The sequence below is a fragment of the Atta cephalotes genome, assembly GCF_000143395.1.
Source record: "Atta cephalotes unplaced genomic scaffold scaffold00033, whole genome shotgun sequence".
Lineage (NCBI taxonomy): Eukaryota > Metazoa > Arthropoda > Insecta > Hymenoptera > Formicidae > Atta > Atta cephalotes.
In genome coordinates, this window is record NW_012130097.1 from 2,082,682 (window position 1) to 2,098,471 (window position 15,790).

The 15,790-nt window shown below is 28.5% G+C and overlaps 2 protein-coding genes across 2 annotated transcripts; one reads left to right on the forward strand and one right to left on the reverse strand.

Moving 5' to 3' along the window:
* Nucleotides 1–3,378: 3,378 nt before the first annotated feature.
* On the forward strand, nucleotides 3,379–7,660 carry LOC105621370 (clavesin-2-like). Its single transcript, XM_012202834.1, has 6 exons — nucleotides 3,379–3,553; nucleotides 3,873–4,032; nucleotides 4,888–4,949; nucleotides 5,251–5,444; nucleotides 7,138–7,351; nucleotides 7,455–7,660. Exons 1-6 carry the CDS (start codon nucleotides 3,379–3,381, stop codon nucleotides 7,658–7,660), a joined length of 1,011 nt encoding a protein of 336 aa, XP_012058224.1.
* A 326-nt stretch (nucleotides 7,661–7,986) lies between these two features.
* On the reverse strand, nucleotides 7,987–11,388 carry LOC105621371 (putative serine protease K12H4.7). The gene is made up of 10 exons (XM_012202835.1): nucleotides 11,191–11,388; nucleotides 10,928–11,109; nucleotides 9,627–9,810; nucleotides 9,491–9,539; nucleotides 9,296–9,431; nucleotides 9,073–9,139; nucleotides 8,795–9,011; nucleotides 8,580–8,712; nucleotides 8,187–8,356; nucleotides 7,987–8,096 (listed from the first exon to the last, which is right to left on the reverse strand). The coding sequence occupies exons 1-10, from the start codon at nucleotides 11,386–11,388 to the stop codon at nucleotides 7,987–7,989; spliced, it is 1,446 nt and encodes a 481-aa protein (XP_012058225.1).
* Nucleotides 11,389–15,790: the final 4,402 nt, after the last annotated feature.

The following is a 15,790-nucleotide window of genomic DNA, read 5'->3' on the forward strand; positions in this document are numbered from 1 at the left end:
TGCCAAGTAAAATTTATTGAATGAGTACTGTACTATTTCACAATTAAAGAAGTTCTTCTTTATCTAAAAAATACACTGTATGGTATCAACGTTTATTTCATCACAATTTATTTAAATCATCACAATTTATTAAAAAAAATTAAGATATAATGGCTGCGTTCGGAAACGTCGCGACGCGTCGGATGCTTCCGATGCTTCGGATTCATCATCCTTGTTTAACATTTAATGTTAAATAAAGACAGATGATGAGTTCAAGGCATTTGGAAAAGTATACCTCATCATGAGTAATTATTTTAAAAAGAATTACGCGAGTATCGTAAAGTTAATGCATACTAAATCACACACAAATTTGTTATTGCAAATCATTTCGATAATTAGAGTTTTTCTTTTATTGAAAAATTAATAAATTGTACGCTTGAAATATTAATATTAATATTTTATTAATTAAATCGTTCTTAGCTATTTAAATCGCAAATTACATCACAGTTAAGGGTTGAAATTCATAATTATACGGCGACAACATAATGACATTGTCTGTGACGTCAGCGATAAGCTTTCCAAGCACGTTCGTCAGAATAATTTGTCGAATCGATTAACGCTGCGTGAATTTTAATGACACAATGATCTTCGGAGTAGCTTGTCTCATCCTTGGTCATAAAGGCCGATATGTAACTAAAGGTCGAGAATATGGAACGCAAATCGTCATTTTTGACTGCAAAATAGTATTTTAAAGAAAATTCGGGTTCAAAGATGATGCGCGACATCTTTAACTTGCTTATTTGATGGACTACAACTGATCGTAAAAATCGTGACATAATCGTCGTAATATATGAAAGTAAGCATATAATATTACATGATCATCATGCTGTAATAATAAGCGGTAAAATCTCCTCTCGTAGATATAAAAACGATATAAAAACGAAAGGATAGATATCGACGTGATGTAATCGACGTAATCTCATATAAACTTAATCTCATATAAAAAAAAGCTCTTACGTGCGCGACCGACAACGTTTGAGAGATGAAAGCTCGCGAGTAATACATGATAAGTGGCACTTTCTACGCGGAAGAAGATAGTATATCTTTAACCGGCTCTATCATAATCACAGTATGCTTTGTGCGTGTGTCGTGATTACGTTCTTCGCCGTAAAACGGACACGGATACGAAACCGATATAGCATAAGATACGTATTCAGAGACATGGTAGTGTCTTGACACTAATACACTAATGTTCCTTATTATTCGACGATAGCTACTTTTCTCTTCTTTTTTTTTATTAATAATTCTCCTGAAACCTGACATGTATCTTATAGATGCAATCACGTGCTCTTACCGATAAATCTTTTTATCTTTGACTCCGTTCTACAAGTGACATAACTTTACGGATGTTACGTATGCTTTACATTATTTTTGTGGGTCCGGTTACGCTTACGATACGTAAAGGCAGTATTGCAACAAAGTTATACAACCTTAATTACCCTCGCTCTATAATATGCGGAGATCCATGGTTGAAGAAGTAGAAATGAGTGTCCAGACAAGAAAACAAGCAATCTATCTTTTTCAATAATAAACACAATTTAGAGAAGAGAAAGTGAATAGTTAATTTATTGTGAAATGATTCTCGCGCTACATAAAAAGACAGTGTTCCAATTTTGTACAGATGTCTTATTCTTCACTGAAAAAAATATTTTGATTACATTAACAAGACCCTCAAATTAAAAATAATAAACATAATATCCCAAGCAGAACACAAGTCATCATAACATCAAAATGATATCTAATGGCAAAATGATATCTAATGGCAAAATGATTAATAGAAGTCATCTTACAATCAATAACAATCATTTTAACATCATTTGATGTTATCGTGATTTGTTATTCTGCTTGAGATAAAATTTTACGCTTAACAACGCAACTGTTATATGTAATACATGTGTTGTATTACATTTATATTGTTGAATGTGAGATGATAATATGTTAATGTTATGTTACTTTAATTGATATTTACTGGAAAGTACAAATAAAATTCATTTATAGATTACACAATCAGAATTTTAATTACTGTAACTGAATTTTTGGGTATATCTCGATAGAATGTTTGATTAGAATGTTTAATAGATTTAACTATTTAATTTTCAACTTTTGATTAAATTTATGAGATTTTCAATTTATGCAGTCAGATTTTTTTTCCGTACAGATAGAATACAGAATCATAATAAAATTGAGATAATATCAAGTAAAAGGTATTTTTAAAATTATAATTATTCAATATATATATATATATATATATTTGATGCTATTTTTAAAATAAATTATTAAAATGACAATGACTTTAAAATAAGCTTTTTATTTAAAAAATTAATTAAAAATTTTAATTATGTCACACACATATCAAGAATTTATATAAAATCATCACAAAAGTGTATTAAATCATTGATTTTTCTTAAAATAATTTCAGCTTGATATCATCTTAATCTTTTCTATTAAAATTTATATCTATATTATAATTGTGTCCTGAGTAGCTTTTTCAACTTTGTGTCGCAAGGGAAAAATGGGGTTGTCCATCCGCAATAACGCTTGAAACAGCAATTGTGAAACAGGATTAATAACATTAACATGATAAGATGGTAATGACACATCTCCCACGGGTGTCGCGCGTAGTTTGTTTCGGTGAACAAAGATAGGTGAACAACCGGTAATTGCATAATCGGAGAAAGTGATTGCGAAACAGGTCGATGCAAACGCCCTGACTTAAGCACGTGGCCCAAACGCGATGGTACCATGCTAATCGTTATGTCATAAACTGACGAAAGGTCCGAGACTTCTCGTCCAATTGGCTGACGACACAACCGATCTGCTCCTTTCCAACGAAGTGAAAGAGACAAGCACATTTCTTCCGGACACCTTCGCCATTGAACAGAAACTGTGTTAGCCGGTCACCAAATAGTATCGTCTGGCGATTTGAAAGAAAGTGAAAACACGCTGTATCGCGCATATGCTGCATAATTAAATTGGAAATTGTTACAGAAAGATAATAACTAAGAATAAATAACTCTTGCTAAATATGTAATAACACGCTCAACGCGATTCCGAAAGAGGAATCGTGTATTTTATTAGGAAATATAATTTGCACACGACAAACATACCCACACAACAAAAATTCAAAATTTTATATATTTTTAATTAAATAGATCTTTTTTATTTTTCTCACGTTATTTGTTTTATTTTTTTGAACTGCGAAAAAAATACGATGATGAAAGAAATAAAACCTAAAAATCACAGTCTTAAAACTTTTTATGAATATATAAAAATATCAACAATATTTTCAGGTGTCTGTAAGTCTAAATAAATCACTAACGTCTTTCGAACAAAAGCAAGATGGGAGCAGTCGAATGGGTAGCCGATGAGAACAATTATGAGTGCCCTCTCTCGATGGAAACTCAGAAGATAGCGAAAGAGGAGCTCAGAGAGGACAAAAACACCAGAGATCAGGCTCTCGAGCAGATGCGCAATTGGATCAAAATGAATCCGCGCATTCAAAATTGTCGTCTCGGTGAGGCTACATCATCAAATAGCAATCAACGTGAATATTAGCGTAATAAAAAATAGATAAATTATCCTCAATTTACGGAAAAAGAACTTGTAAAAAACACAGTAATTTGATTAAAAATTTAATTAAATATTCAATATCCAATTAAAAATATAATTACATTGATAATAACGAATTACATAAGTTCGTAAGTGGCCACAATTGCTCCACGATTTTGTAAGTCTATAGGGGTATAATTTTATAGATATTTTAACAAGCATTCTCGAACTTGATATATATCAATAGTTACAAAACGTGTGGTTAATTTATCATCTTTTATTAGATGCACGATTTTTACTAAGATTTTTGCGATGCAAGAAATTCAATGTCCCAATGGCTCAGGAGGCTACTGAAAGATACCTGCTGCTTCGTCAGGTGTATCAACAAGCATTTCATACATTGGATATCACAGAACCGAATATGGAGGAGTTACTATCACTGGGGTATTTTTATGCTATTATTTTATGATATTGTTTTATTAATCATAGAACTCTTCAATAAATAAAATTTTAACAATGTTACTAGAATGATATATTTTATAAATAATTTAATAATGTATTAAAATAAGCTCTAATGTGTGAATAACAATTCAAATATATATGAGGGACTATCGGAGCTAATTAACGTGCGCTAATTTAAATATACTCTGTTCAACGTTCATTATTTGTTATATGTAATTATGCAGTTGTAAATTGCAGTTATTTAATTGATCCAATTCCGGAATGAATAGTACATTTAATGTAAAGAAAATACATTCATCTATACCAGTGATGTGTTCGAACTGAATGAAGTAGAATGAAGTAAAGAAATATTCTTAAGATTAAAATTTGATATTTACTGATGCTGTCCATAGTGGAGCAAAAACGTATGAAATAAAAGAAATGGAAATTAAATAATTATCTACATTTGATAATTTGTTCACCAACTGCGTGTGATTCTCAAAATATATATGTCACTCTTATCTTAATTTATTAGTTTAATTAAGAGAGTCTAAGAATTTTTAAAATATAATTTGGTTCGATGTTGTCTCGACATTTTGTATTACATATTATAACATACATATTATAATTACATATTATAATTTATTTATTTGGAATAATATTATTAAAACATATTTTTAATATTTAAAAAATATTTATAAAATGTTATATAAGAACATGCATAAAAAATTCATATAAAATTAATGGCGCTCACTAAACACTAACTGATTAGTTTTCTTTGCTGAACGCAGCCAATATTTCAAAATGTTAATTTAGATTTTTTTATTTACTGGGTCCTTTTACAATCTTTTCTTTTAGATATCTCTTTGCTGCACCCGGCCGTGATGCAAAAGGTCGTCGTGTTATAATCGCTAGACCAGGTATATGTTTGTCACTTTATATTATACTTTATATGTATAGAACGCTTGAACGCTTATTACATAAATGTTATTATATAAACTTAATACGTAAAGTAAAATAAAGATATAAAATATTGAAAATATTCGGAATTTTGCATTTCTCCCGTTATATAATTTGTTTATTTCAATAAAATACTATTTATTACATAATTATTTTATAAAAACAGTTTAAAAGTGCACAGCATAAAAATTTATACATAATAATTTTATATTTCTCTTCGTCATGTTTATTGATCGTTCGTATATGTAATTTCCGTCCAAGGCGTATTTGATCCTCACAAATACACGAACGTGGACATGTGCAAGATCCATGCTATCACTTACGAAACGTTAATGGAAGATGAGGAGAGTCAAGTGCGTGGCTATGTTCATTTCACCGATGGTGCTGGTGTTAGTTTCCCTCATTTGACACTGTTTACTCCCAAAGAAGCAGTGCGCATCGTAAAAAACGGCGAGGTAAGATAAAATATATGTAATCGTAAATATATTAAATTGACATAATAAGCTTAATGAATGAAATCAAATAGACAATAAATTTAATAATTTAATGGGGAGTATTAATCCAAACTTATTATTTTTTAATTCTCTTTTTTACTCGCAAGTTTTTTTTCTAATGGAGTAGTATTATTGTAAATTTACTTAAACGTTTTTAAATTAAATATAGACGTTTAAATATTTGCGTAAATTTTCTGTGACATTTAAAGTTTAATCCATTTTTAAATTTTGTCTAAAATTCTTCATTATTTGCTTCATTGCTTTAATTACTTAGGATAATATTTTTTTACAAATAATGTTAGATAATTATGTCTCTTTTATTTCTGACATATATCTTATTTAACTAACAAGACTATTATGTTTGATTTCTGCAAAAATGTTTTGTTTTCTTCATTGAGATATAATCGATTTAGCTGTTTGAAACAACAAAGATGTCATGTAATAAAATTTCATGACATTTCTCAAAACATAAGACATAAAAACCGGTTTTACATCTTTTATCTATTACGAAATTGACTTAAAAGCTAGTTAAAAGGTTTTTAAGAATCTATTTAAAAAGAATAGAATAAAGCTTATTAAGTATGAAGAATTGAGTTATGAAGAATATAAATGGATTTCTACTAATTACAAATTATTGAAATAGTCTTTTTTTTCTGTTATATTAACAGATCAATATAGAAATATACGTTTGCATAAGTATTTTATTGTTTAACTAAGAAATACTTTACTTTCTTGAAAAAGACTTCTAAAAAAATATTAAAAAAGTTTACAAATGGAATCAAATTTTATTCGCTTTCACTAGTTTGCAACAAAAACATTACTTTGAACCAGATAAGGTGTTTTTTATACATAGATTTGAATGTTAAAAACGATGCCAAACAAAAAGTCAAATTTCTTTAGCATGTCCAAAATAATTGACCTTAATGAAGAAAAAAATGGTTTCTTTTTAAGCAACATTTGATTTTTTTGTAAGAAATTATAATAATTGTATATTTTTAGATAGTTTTTGATTAATGTAAATACTGATAATTATAGAAGAAATTTTATCTTCGTAGAGACAAATTTGATCATGACCGATTCGAGAAATTCACGCCACGTCATTATTCTTTCTTATAAATATTGGGTTGTCCGGAAAGTTCGTATCGCAAAAGATTTAAATTTATAAATAAATGTATACTAAAATTTAAATCTTCTGCGTTTCAATTTTCCTTCACAATCGGCATTCCATGTTGTTACGTATTTCAAATTTCACGTTTATAACAGTAATTACGCATAAAATAGAAATGATAAAATTATATAAAAATTTAATGTAAATGTGGTTCTTTATCTAATAAAATTAAATGTTTGTCGAGAATGTGTATATAGCTTGCATGCAGATTTTAATATTTTAAACTATTTATATAAATATATTAAACAAAATAATATAATATATGAATATATATAAATTAAAGTTCTAACTGAAATGATAGAGTATAATGACAATATAAAAAATTACTTTTTGTACTTTCATCTATGTTTTGAAGCAGAAAATGTTTTGAGGTAAAAAATTGTTTTTGTTGTTTATTCACGCGATTATTATAATTTTGAAGAAGAAATTGTGTAATGTGTATACTAAAATAATAATGGTAACGATGACAATAATGATCGTTTTTAGCGCACTGTACCGATGAGACATAAAGAAGTCTATGGGATCAACTCACATCCCTCAGTAAAATTTGCCTTGGATTTCGGGATGTCATTGATTTCCGAAAAGATCAGAAATCGCGTGAAGATTTATACGAGTCTCGAGGACGCTATTAATCACAAGCTCGATGTCACTATGCTGCCTAAGGAGTACGGCGGTACTATCCCCATGAAAGAGATGATTGGTAATTCATTTTCATATAGTACTCTTTAAGCATTATACATCGTGTTTCTTGTTTCATCGTAGAAAAAGGTAATAAAAGTAATTAAATCCTCTTTTCAATGTAGATCTATGGCGGAAAGAATTATTGGCAATAAAACCAACATTATTGAACAACGATAAGATGAATGTCTGTCTTGAGCTATACTCGGAAAAAGCACGAGAAGGTGCGGTCTCGGCATTAAAGCAAGGATTCGGTTGTTCCAGTGTGGGATCCAATGATACTACAATGTGCGGTATAAGTGGCTCCTTTAGAAAGCTCGAAGTCGATTAATATCTTAAATGTTCTTTATTTATAAATACATTTTCTACTTAGAGATAAGCAGCACGGGATCATGATATAGATTTATTTTGGAAATCGCACAGATTTTTAGATTAGTATCTCTCTTGGTATCAAGAGAACGTAATTTTATTTTTGTATTATGTATATCGCATAATATGCAATATAATATAACTGATGTGTATTATTTAGAATCGCACTATATATCGGATATTGTACATAACTTTTCATTCAGGTTTTACAATTAATGCAATAGAGAAAATACAACAGAAAAACATCATTAATTTTTGGCATATTCGTAAGATATTTGACAGAAACTTTTATGAGGAAATCCATTTGCCAATTATTTTACGAATCTTTGCTCTAGCTGCTTTCAAATTGTCCGGATCCGTAGCTACATCACTATATATATCACGACAGTGTGATGATCCTTTAAAATAATCCACTATTATATTATCTTCTTATATTAAAAAAAAAAGAGTTCTAATATGTTTCTCAATATGTATAATTGCATAATTACCATTAATGACAATAGCGGGTGAAAAGGCATTTAGATCTTGCAATACCGATAACGGATGCCATGGATCGCTATTTCCATTCGTGAAAATGACATTTCGTAAATCCGGTAATTTCCCTCCGTACATTATATTCGTCCTTCTCACATGTGAATCCAGTATCTTTTTATTATAACTAAAATTGAGTTTAGCTTTCTCACTTTGAAAATAATTCAGTATTTTATTCGACTATAATTAAATAATTATAAGTACGATAATAAATTATTTGATATTTAAAGAAATCTATTATGAAGACATATAATAGGCATATATCACGTATATTTGTACAAATTATGAACATGGAAATAAATGACACTTGAGCAAGGAAAATATTAGGTCGCTATTTTTTAAGTACTTACTAATCGCCATACAAATCGGTACACAAATTGATAAAATAATTTAGGGGAAACAGCTTTCCAAAGATTGATTTATTTGAGTTTGTCGTTTGATAGTAACCATATTCCATACAGGTCTGATGATACCACTGTCTCACTGTACAATAAACATCATCCCTTGTTGTACAATACGTGTCATATATGATGTGCAATTTATTTTGTTAGCTATTTCAACTCACTGATACTCGTGGCTGCCGGCGAGTCCCATGAAACTTCTCGATATGTCTTTAGAAAATTATTATAACTTACATCATTACATTTCTCCTGATTCGAAAAGATGCGTGCGAGTCTCTGTAGGGGGCTACCTAAATGCTTAGCTGTCATTTTATTACACAATGCAGCGATTCCTGTTTCACTATTCTCGATTTTATTATACTGAACGACTCCAGCAAATATCTAAAATTCAAATAAAAATTAATAGAAACAGATAAAGCAATATCTTCAATTATTCACGTACCTCTGACAGCATATTCATGAAGTAACCAAGATCATTAGGAGACCTTACGTCAGGCACGTGACATAATCTAAACTCGATATTAATAATAAAAAATTAATAATAATTACACAAAATTATAATTTCTGATTATTATAAATTATTTTTCCTCTTCACCTTATTGTCCGAGCACAAATTAGGTATTAACAAATAGCACGTGAATTACAAATCATGTTTACATGCTTACTTGAAGAGAAGTTTAAGTTTATGTGAACCAGTTCGTATGGCTAATAATTCTTCTACCGATGCGAATGCAGTTTTAATAGATTCAACGCAGTTTTTACTGTATTTGCTGAGCGCATCTGTCACAACCTCGAAATATTCTATGAAATATCAAATAATTTTAGTAATATTTTTAGGGATTATCGATCAAATAATTTACCATAAAAATCAGCCTTTGCCCGAACCGGAGCACTGCTGGCTAAGGCTCCCTGTGAAAAATATTTTTCTCTAATTTACCAATCCTTCTCCATCTTTAAGATATAAGAATATAAATAAGAAAATAATATAAACAATACTTGAATGAGATGTGGATATTTGAGGCGTGCCCACGCCGCCATATTTCCAGCATAAGAGCCACCAACTACTATTACGATACTCTTTTCTAAGTTCTTTTCCTTTTTCTTCGTTTCAATAAAATAAGCAAGATCGGCGAGTGCCTGATCGGCATTTAAGTATTGTAAATTCTGCGTGCTAATATCTCTAAATTTGTATCGTGCAATCAGTTTAAAAGATCGGTTAGTTTAAATGATAGAGACGATAACGATAAAGAACTAGACTTATTATAATTTAGGAAATGGAAGTAACTAGTTACTGTAATTGCCGTTAATTACTTAATTATCTCAATTAATAGTAATAACAATTTGATAATGACGTTGTGAATTTTTTATGATGACAATGTAACACCAGAGTTGGAATAGTTATATTTTTCGCAATAAAATTGTTTACAGATTTTACAATAATATATTATTCAGCATTATTAAGATCGTTCTAAGATACTTATGAGCTTCGAATTATTAAATTGCTATAGTCAATTTAACTTGCGATATTGCTATTATAAATAGTTGTTCAATGGAGTTTGTCTTTCAAGATCGAAAAGTCATTTTAGTCCACAATTTGAAGAACTACATATGTACGTAGTATATAAATTTACATAGAATTATTACAAGCACTTAAGATCCATCAGCTAAAAGGCATTTACCTCTTAATTGTGTACTCACATTTATAGTCTTATATAAGATTCTTAGTTTAATATAGTCAATAATCACTTATAAAGAATTAGAGAGACCATTCATTACTGAAAAAAATAACTCGCAATTTTTAAATTGTCGCTTTTTAATTAATAATCATTTATAATGTTATTTATTACTTTTTTTCAATAAGTAACGCGTAATTCCTAATCTTAGTGTAATCTCAGCATTTAGTTCATCATTACAGTCATAAAAATTGCAATATCATTATTAAATTATTATAAAAAGTAAAAGTAACTGTAAAAGTAATGGGAAAGTAACTCCTCCATTTCCTGTTATAATCACGGATAAATGTGTGAGATTATCAAAAAGTCACAGTGATATTACGTTATTATCTTAATCTGTGAATATTATAGCATGGGAATGTCACAATGAAGTGCAATTTTTATTACAGCTTCATATAATGATAACGATATCTCACATGTAACAAAGCAGAAATTTGCACGTCATTATGACTCTGCTATGATGTCACCGTTACACTTGTGACAAAATTCGCACGTCACTATGACATTTACTGTGATGTTACCATGACCTTTTTTGCTATGGAGAAAGCGCTACGGATTACATACTTCGTTGGTCTGCTCTGTCCATAGAACCGATGTTCGGTGTAATACATCAAACCGTGGTATTTTACGCCGAGTTCGTACATTAGTCCACCTTGCAAAAATCCATTCGTTATCTCCCATTCTCCGCCGATCATGATCAGGATAGGGCCATTTTTCTTCAGAAATCCAGAGTTTTCTTTGTAACGCTATACAGCAATCGATTAATGTTAATTAAAAAAATTAACATTTTAAGTAAAACAAGCTTTTTGAATAACGATGATAATTACCATCGACCAAGTGCGATTGTCGCGATGATTGAAATGATCGAGAGGCTGAGTAATCCAACCTTCAACTATATTCTTGTTTGCATCTTTTGTTAATAATTCTGGCTCCTCCAAACCTTTAAAAGTAAATCCTCGAAAACCTACCCCGTTGACGAGGGGATGGACTGAGCACAGAACGAACAATACTTTTAATGTGATCATAATACGTTTTTCGTTCGCAATTGTATAGCAGAGAGAAAGTTTTGTATACTTTAAAGTATACTAGATTAACGCTGAAATGCGACTGATTATTACTTGTCATTTCTTTTAGTTATGGCTAGCAGTACAAATCGATACGATATCTTTCATTAATGATCGATAACGCTGACACTTTATTGCATTAACTACTCTTAGAGGAAACGAGAAACAATATTTCGATAATAAGAAACAGCAAAAATGATCTGATAATTGAAGAATCAACTATCAACTAGAACGTGCGATTGCTCGAGGATAGATATTTGTGTACATCTTTATCGCACGATAAAAATATCATTTTAGCTAAATACACAAATTACGTAACATAGTAAAATAAAAATTGAATTCAAGCAGAAACTATTCTGAAATTAAATAAAAAGCATAAATATTCGACAAAGATTTTGTGAACACAATTTTTAACGTCGGCATTTAATGCAACTAAATTTTGTATTCATTCTGCATTTATGAGACCTTATCCTTTTTAATTAATTAATTTTATTAAAAATAAAGATACTATATGTTTACACATTGTTATCAAATGTTTGATATTTAATATTATATGTAATCGAATACATTTTAATTGTAATTTTTTCTAACATTATACGTTGTATTATTTGATTATTTCGCTGCAAATATAAATGCAAAAGAGAGAACTATAAAGCTGCACCAAAAGAATTATTAAAATTAACATTAATGAACAATCCACATAAAAATCAAATTAGAAATTAGATAGAAAGTGAAAGTGATCAAGAATTCTGATTATTGGTTAGATTCTAATTCTCAGTTTGAGTGGATATAATAACTTTTAAAAATTATGTTTCATTTCCTGATCATAATCAGGATTATTTTTCTTAAAAATATGGAATTTTCTTTGTAAAAATCGATAAGCATTAAGTAATTACAAATTATGTAATTACAAACGTGTTTTAAATAAGATAGTTGGATGACAATTATAAATAATATTATCAAGTGATATTAAATAATATTATCAAAGGAATAATTCAATCACTAATTATATATTTGCTCGCATTTTTTGTTAACGGCTTCTTCAAATCTTCAAAAATGAATTCTTCCAAACAAGGATCAATCTGTACTTAGTACTTTCTCTTTGCAATTATATTGTCCGGAAAGTTCGTGCCGATTAACCTATATAATTTAATAAATGTATATACTAAAATTTAAATCTTCTGCGTTTCAATTTTCCTTCAATATCGAACTTTCCGGACAACCCAATACAACAAAGAATATTTCAATTATTCCTTTAAAGCAGGTCAGATACATATTCAAATACGATTGATTAAAATATCTGCCGTTTTTTTTTCATAATCACGTACGATATTTTCATCAACATTGACAATACGGTCATTTATTGCAATACTTTTACAATTAGAGGAAATGCGAAACAATACTTTGATTAATTAACTGCGAAGAAGAATAATCTGATCTAATGATTATGGAATATATTATTTTAAGATTTAAACATGTGATTGCCAATAGGGATGTGTCTTTATCGCACGATAATAGGAATGATTAAATGCATTATTTAAGTGTATTTCAAACAAAAATATCTAATCTATGTTATTTCATCTATATTGGACATTCTTGCAAACAAAACTGAATCGATCAGGTAGAATCACCTTGGGATTACGAACATTTGACTCATCATTGCAGAATGCATAAGCTTTGAATGTTTTTTCGGGTATGTGTTTATATTTTTGCCTGTCGGATCTACATGTATCTCTTTTGATGTTCTCACGCGCGCGAATGCTTTCTTCTAATAATTTTCATGACTACTTATCTTTCTTTCAAAATTTTTTTTAGGACCATCCTCAGATTCATCTTTTTAATTTTGATGTTTATAATTGTTACGGATTCTCTTATGATTCAATTAATAACATTCCGTTATTCAATTAATAACATTCCGTTTATGACATTTTAATTTAAAACTTTCTATACTTGTGTGATTTTTTTATGTCATTTATTATATCCTGCGGGAAATTATTGCGATTGTTCCTTTTTCGTAGAATGAGAATATTTGTCTTCAAACTTGTCTTGCAATCCAATTTGATCATAAGTGATTTGAATGATCACCTCCATTTGCAATTTTTTTTATTATCGTCTTGATCGGATTCTTTCTATTTTGATTTACTTTTAATAAACAAATGACAAATGTTAAATTATGATAAAGAAGCTTTTATCAATTTATTTTTAATTTATTTTTTGCTTTATTACACTACATAATTCTTATTTTTTTGCAATATTTTTTGATGAAAATAAAAAATCAGAGTAAGTCAAATATAAAGGAGATTAACAAAAACATAAATAAAATTTCTGAAGAACATAAATGCAAAGAAGGGAATATAAAAGAAGCATTTTAAGAAGCAAATGTTTCTTTAATGATTTACTAATTTACGTTAAATAAAATAAAATTTATGTTTTTGTCGTTGTCTTTTTATAGATTAAACTTACAATCTAATTTTTATTTTCGCCAAAATTATTTTGTATATAAAATAAAAATAATTATTCTGTATAAGATATTTTTATATATAGTTTTTTATATGTAATATAGCATAAATAAAGTAACACAAACCTATATTTGTTTAGCTTGTCGTCAATCAAATTGCTTTTTTCTTATTGGAAATTTTTGATGTACTTATTGTGCAGAATTTGAGAAATGTGAAGATAATTGCATTTTTCATTGCTCTTTGGACAATTGGTTAAACTGCAAACAACGGATCTCAAGGATTTTACATTGACGAACTTACAAATGAGCGGCTTGCCATTATAGCAATGTCCCTTCAGATTTTTCCAAGCTTTAGCTGCCGCTCTTTTTGAATCATACTGAACGTATAAATTTGCACGCCAATGTTTCTTATTCCTCCAGTAACACTTAAGGGTCTTAATCTCGCCGAACGACTTGAGTTTAGTTATTATATTATCATAGAATTTGCAAAAGTAATGCCACATTCCTGAATTCTTGAATTCGAATGCCACATTAGTATTGCTTTCTGTCGGATTTTTCTCGATAGAAAGGTTGAAATACAATCCTATTATCAAGATCACATTGCTCAGAAAGATTTCACGATGGTTTTTAGAGCACTTGTTTTTATGTCTGAAATCAATTACGGAAATCAAAATAAAAATTTAATTTTAACTGAAGTTAATTTTAATTTAAGTAAGATGTTTTGTTCTTAAATTTTAATTTATTTTGATTTAGTACAATTTCATTTAATGCAAATAACTATTAATACAATTTTTTAATTTTCAAGTGGAAAATTTTTTTGGAAACTTGCAAAACATACGATACGATAAAAAGAGTTAATTAAATAACTTTAATATATTAAGATTTTTAGTATTGTTATAAATGATAATGACAAATCGTAAATATTTCTATCTACACTAACCGACAAACACCTGTTAATTCAAAAGATGGGCAAAGTTTCTTAGTAGAGCGGCTGTCTACGACTCGGCGTAAACCTTCGGGCGTTTTCACCCCATCGATATAATCATTGATATCCTTCTGTAACTGTTTGCTTTTACGAAGTTGCTCCTCGCGTTTTTTCTTTATCTCTTCTATCAGAGATTCGCGTTTTGTCTTTTTTTTAGAATTCTTTTTCTCACGTTTCTTATATTTTTTTCTCGATCTTGAAAGAATCGATCTTGTAATCTTTCTTTGTTTTTGGAGCAATTGCCATTTTTTTTGTTTTTTTATCTGCACAATTAAGAAAGAGATAGTACTTAATTATTTAAATTACAAGCATACTCATTTATTTGAAACGCAGAAAATAATATTTTTTCATATCCATATAAATTCCAGTTATGATATTTTATGAAGGAAAGTGACTTAAAAACTAAAATAAATTTAAAAAATTTGAAATATACGTTATGTAATAAATATATGTTTATGTATATTTAATTAAATAAGTAGATCTTTGTGAAAGGAAACAATTATAAGCATTGATTTCTCTTTGCCATCTGTTGTTACTAACACAAATGCTTTATACAATATTTTATAAAATGAAATAATAAATATTTATTTTATAAATATATATTTGTTTCATTTTAACATGTTTAAAAAATTTACAATTTTTAATTATAGTAATAAATTTATTCAAAGTATAAATTTATGATTCAAAAAATGTAAATGTTAAACGTACAATTAATATTACACGATAACCAATTATTATTATATCCCAGAATATTACAATAAATGTTTATTACTATTTATTTTTTCAAATTTCATAAAAATATTTTTATAGCATTTATTACATATATTTACAATAAATATTTCATAACATTTATAATAAATATTTATGATGGTACAAACTAAACCATAAAAATATTTAAAATAAGTCATAAATATTTATAA